We start from the raw sequence: 4,771 nt of genomic DNA, 5'->3' as shown, positions 1-4,771 counted from the left end.
TTGATTTGTTTATACTTAATTAGTGTTCTTGTTCATTAACTATACTGCCTATTTTAGGCAAGCAGAAGATCAAACAAGTCGTACTGTAATGGAGTATACGTACAGATCAACTAGCCAGCATGTTGATCTGTTTATACTCTACTTAATACTTAATTAGTGTTCTTGTTCATTAATGCCCATGCATGCAATATTGCACTAGCCCTGAGAATGAAAGCATTGTATGGTATAGCAATGAAAAGACAAGAAGTAGTGACCAGGACGATTAATTAGTCGGCTTGGAGCTAATTGCTATCTAAAAGGAAGAGAAAAGGAGGTTATTCAGCTGACCGGCGAACGCAGCAGAACCTATTTTAAGGTATGTTACTGTTGTAGTTAGGTGCGGCGTACATTTGGGGAAGGAGAGTGACGGGTTGGTTCTAAGTAGACGTTGTAGGTTTGAAACATCAGAGGGATGTTGAGACCTGAACAACAGAATTCCCCCCACCAAGCAACCCTGCAGCTAGCGGCATCTTTCTGCCCCCAAAATCCCCAAAAAACATTAGGTGCACCAAGTGCAGAATTTTCCTTGCACACCAAGACCGGCTCACCGGTCTGTGAAAGACAGTAACAAATGATCTCTCTGAAAGGCACATATGTAATATAGTGATCCAACCTGCAGGCTTAATTAATTATTGCACCAGCTTAATTAATTACAAGATAAGCACAAGCTAGCTAGCACAGAATAACATTGGTTTGGCCAAACTGATTTGTTAAGTAATAAAAAATCACAACAGAATTTGTTGTAATTATTAGTTGTAACTCTCAAATCAACTGTTGCTATAATATAAGCCACCGGTTGCCGCAAATGTCATAGTAGTAAGTTGTTGGCATTTGTCCATGACACGTCACACATGCTTGGGGACACAAACACACACAAGAAAACACAAACAGTGAGCTTAAATGGTTTCTTTTCCGTATGTTGTTTGTTGAGCAAATGTAACTGGTGGCGAGACACTGCAGATTAGTTCGTTGATCTTGTGGACCTAGCTAGCTCTAGCTATAGATAGCATGTAACTAACATTTTCTATTCCCCTCTCGCGAAGCTTAACGTACAAAACCACCCGTTAGCGCACACGTAGCATCAAACTAACTCCGGTGTAACCATCTCCCAACTCGCTATCTTCTCCCTCACTAACCGATCAACAATAACGAGAGCTCGCTGGGGTTGGCCAGTTAGACAGAGAGAGAAACTGCCTGCTCATCACTTTCCCTTGGCCCCCTCTCCCCACCTTTCTATCTATCTATATATCCCCCACCTCTTATCTTTCTCTTGCCTCTTCTCATCCTGCCGATCTTTGTCTCTTCTCTTCCCTTCTCTCTCTTTGCATCTTGTTCATCTCTCTCCAGTGGCCCTCGAATCGATCGATCTTGGTCTTAAACTAGCTTTAGTTAGTTAGTTCATTCTTTTGCTGCTGTTTATGTGCAGCTAGCTTTTCAAATCTAATTATATATTTAAGAGATAGCTAGCTAGAGGGATCCATAGAGGTTAGAGAGATTTGTTGCTTATTTGGGCGATCGATCGAGGGAGGATGTGCACCAGAGGCCACTGGAGGCCGTCGGAGGACGAGAGGCTCAAGGAGCTCGTCGCGCGGTACGGGCCGCACAACTGGAACGCCATCGCCGAGAAGCTCCAGGGCCGATCAGGTACGAGACATGCATGTATGCATGCATGATCATCAACCGATCATCTGTGGAATTAATGAATCTCTCTTATTGGCTAATTAGGTGTACTTTGTGTTCCGTTAAGGCGCAATCCGGTTCCGTTAAGCTTATCTGACTTTTGGGGGATTTCTTGTTAATTAGTCCACGAGAGAATTTCGATTTGTTAGGGTGTCATGCTCACCTTGATGTGCATATGGCATCTCTATCACTTGTGGAGCAATTTTATCTACTAGCTTGCTAGCCACTTAGAGAGTTAATTTTACCTTTCTTGGTTCCTAATTCATCTATCGCGCACAAGCTATCTATCCATGGTGTCGTTGCAAGCACATCGCCTAAGCTTCTTAGATGATTAATTAACGAGAAAACCCATGGAAAATGACCTGTTGTGTCTGTGATTTCTCAGGGAAGAGCTGCAGGCTGAGGTGGTTCAACCAGCTGGACCCGAGGATCAACCGGAGCCCCTTCTCGGAGGAGGAGGAGGAGCTGCTCCTGGCCTCGCACCGCGTCCATGGCAACCGGTGGGCCGTCATCGCGAGGCTCTTCCCGGGCCGCACCGACAACGCCGTCAAGAACCACTGGCATGTGATCATGGCGCGCCGGTGCAGGGAGCGGATGAGGCTGTCGTCCAACAGACGTGCCACGCCCGCCGCCGCCTCCACCACCACCGCCGGTGCCGAGAAAGACGAGAGCCCTAAGAACACCACGGGCGGCGAGAAGCCGAGACTTCCGGAGACGAATACCATGGCCGCCTTGCTCCACAAGTACCGCAGAGAATTTGCTGCCCCCTTCGCGATCAGCCATCACAGTAGCAAGGAGGGTTACTGCTCATCCACGAATGAAGGTGAAATGATTGATCCATTGCATGCATGCAGGGTTCTAGTATACAGAGCGTTCTCCCATCAGTTTAGCTTGTATGTCTGGAATGAGTCAATTAGGGTTTGTTTTGCAGATACGAATAGATCGGTGGAGTTCTACGATTTCCTCCAGGTGAACGTGAGCTCGAGCGACACCAAGTGCGGCTCGAGCATCGAGGAGAACCGGGACGACGACGACGATCAGCAAGCCGAAGGGCAGGTGTCGCTCATAGATTTCATGGAGGTTGGGACTTCTCGTCAGTGATTTATCTTATCTATATGTGTTATGGGTCAGTATTTAACTAGGGGTGGTGCATCCAAAGCAGCTTGTAATGCTTTGTGAGGAGGCCGGGCCATGCTACATCTGTAGCAATCTAACACCAAATATACTTATAGAGGAAGCTAAGCGAAATGCAAAAGTATATATATGACATGTACATTTAATTTATTGATGTACGCACACATGCATGTATATGCCCGTCCATGCAGAGTTCTTCGTGAGATATGGAGAACGAGGCTTTTCTCTCATCATTTGTAAATTTAATTAATAATAAACATTTTTTGTTCTCATTTAATATGTTTAATTATTGGTTATTATGGGGTTTTAATCAGTCATGGGATGTTTTTTTATGTTTTAATAAGTCATTTAATCTGTTTGATTATTGGTTATTATGGGTTTTTAATCAGTCATGAGATAGTTTTTCCCCTAGGACCTTCCACTGTCAAAGATAACAGAATAGTCCCCTTGTATATTGTACCCGCGAGTCCATCAGAGATTATTATTTTTTGATAAAGAGAGCCCCCTCTCCGCTTTCCATATATCAGAACCACTTGTCTTTTGTTACAACTACCAGGGACTAGAAGCAGCAAAAGGAAATAAAAAGATGCACAATCCTGGCAGAACAGCACGAGCTAGACTCGTCTGTCTGCCAAGATCACAAAACAGCTAAGGCTATATCGGCATAGCTGTTGATAACCTACAAACAGTTAAAATGACTGCGGCAACATAAACTCTCCAGGGAATGGCAGTCCATCAGAGATTGAACCTCATTTTTGTTGCTCTCTATGTCTCATTAAAGATGGAGGTGACTTTCACTAAACTTGACACTCACGGAGCCTTTAGTACGCGTTACTAGAAGGATGTGTGTGCTTATGTATGCTAGGATCATATTCTATTATTACGATTTTATCATATGTGGTTTGTTGATTCCGGTATTCCGGTATAGGCGTTTATGACCACCCCCTCTATGTCATGTGGTAATGTACCACAACGGTGCCATCCATAGATTGGATTTCACTTGCTTGTAATGAGTTCTCTAAAATTACCGCCTTTACCACAACGGTATTGCCCGTAGATTGGATTTCACTTGCATGCATGTATGCAGTTTCCTTGTGTGTGCTCGTGATAGGTGTTTTGCATAAATATTTCGTCATATTATTAAATATTGTTCTAGGTGTCTATAGCATCTACTTGATTATTTACATGCTATATATAGTAATAATAACTCATTTTATCATGTTATATACTTCTAGATAAAAGGGAGGAGCATTATATAGTATTAACTCATTTTATCGCGTTATATATACACGTAGGTGCAACAAAAAGTTAAGGTTGCATTAAGCGATACGCCTTACCCCATGAGCAGCGTGATGTGTAAATGTGCTGTAAGTGGACACGTTGGTGATGGTGTTGAATCAGTCATGCAGGAGCCAGCTGATGGCATCCGTGTACCATATTTTTATCGTCTACCGGTTTGTCCGCGAACATCTCCATGATCATCGCTACAACAGTCAGCCGTTTGACGTCAGTTAATAATCCCCGCGCAAATTTCCCTGATTTGGACCTCCACTCTAGCTAAGCTAAGCTCGCTCGCACGGATGAAATGCACGTTCCATCCGAGTGAAAGTGAAAATGGACGAAAGCTGATGCGCGGTGTGTAATTGATCGTTGTCGCCTTTCGGCGCACAAGCCTGATCCATTCACGCTTCCTTTGTCGTCGAATCGCTTTTGGAAACCTGTTGCCCTAGACGGTGTAACGGTGAAGCCTCATGTACTATATTGACCTGATCGACATGACATTTAACAAACCTGGATCAACGACTTTTACAATTTACGTTTCGCTGAGGAAAAGGTATACATGGGCCATAGTGACGTGCTATGTAAAAAAGACTACAAGTTAGTCATGAATTCACACTTCAAACCAAGTACTCGTCGG

General features: G+C 43.9%; 1 protein-coding gene across 1 annotated transcript; it reads left to right on the top strand.

Moving 5' to 3' along the window:
- Positions 1-1,226: 1,226 nt before the first annotated feature.
- On the top strand, positions 1,227-3,130 carry LOC125550442 (transcription factor MYB52-like). The gene is made up of 3 exons (XM_048713440.1): positions 1,227-1,683; positions 2,105-2,542; positions 2,651-3,130. The coding sequence occupies exons 1-3, from the start codon at positions 1,569-1,571 to the stop codon at positions 2,818-2,820; spliced, it is 723 nt and encodes a 240-aa protein (XP_048569397.1). The 5' UTR covers positions 1,227-1,568; the 3' UTR covers positions 2,821-3,130.
- The last annotated feature ends 1,641 nt before the right edge of the window (positions 3,131-4,771 follow it).

This window comes from Triticum urartu, chromosome 4 (assembly GCF_003073215.2).
Source record: "Triticum urartu cultivar G1812 chromosome 4, Tu2.1, whole genome shotgun sequence".
Lineage (NCBI taxonomy): Eukaryota > Viridiplantae > Streptophyta > Magnoliopsida > Poales > Poaceae > Triticum > Triticum urartu.
Note: the sequence above shows the minus strand (reverse complement) of the source record. Positions and strands in the feature narration are given on the sequence as shown.

What these genes read in the sequence shown, in the direction of transcription:
- LOC125550442 (XM_048713440.1), top strand. Translation starts at nt 1,569, where the DNA reads ATGTGCACCAGAGGCCACTGGAGGCCGTCGGAGGACGAGAGGCTCAAG. An exon ending in GAAGCTCCAGGGCCGATCAG is followed by an intron (nt 1,684 to 2,104) that starts GTACGAGACATG and finishes GTGATTTCTCAG; the next exon opens with GGAAGAGCTGCAGGCTGAGG. An exon ending in CTGCTCATCCACGAATGAAG is followed by an intron (nt 2,543 to 2,650) that starts GTGAAATGATTG and finishes TTTGTTTTGCAG; the next exon opens with ATACGAATAGATCGGTGGAG.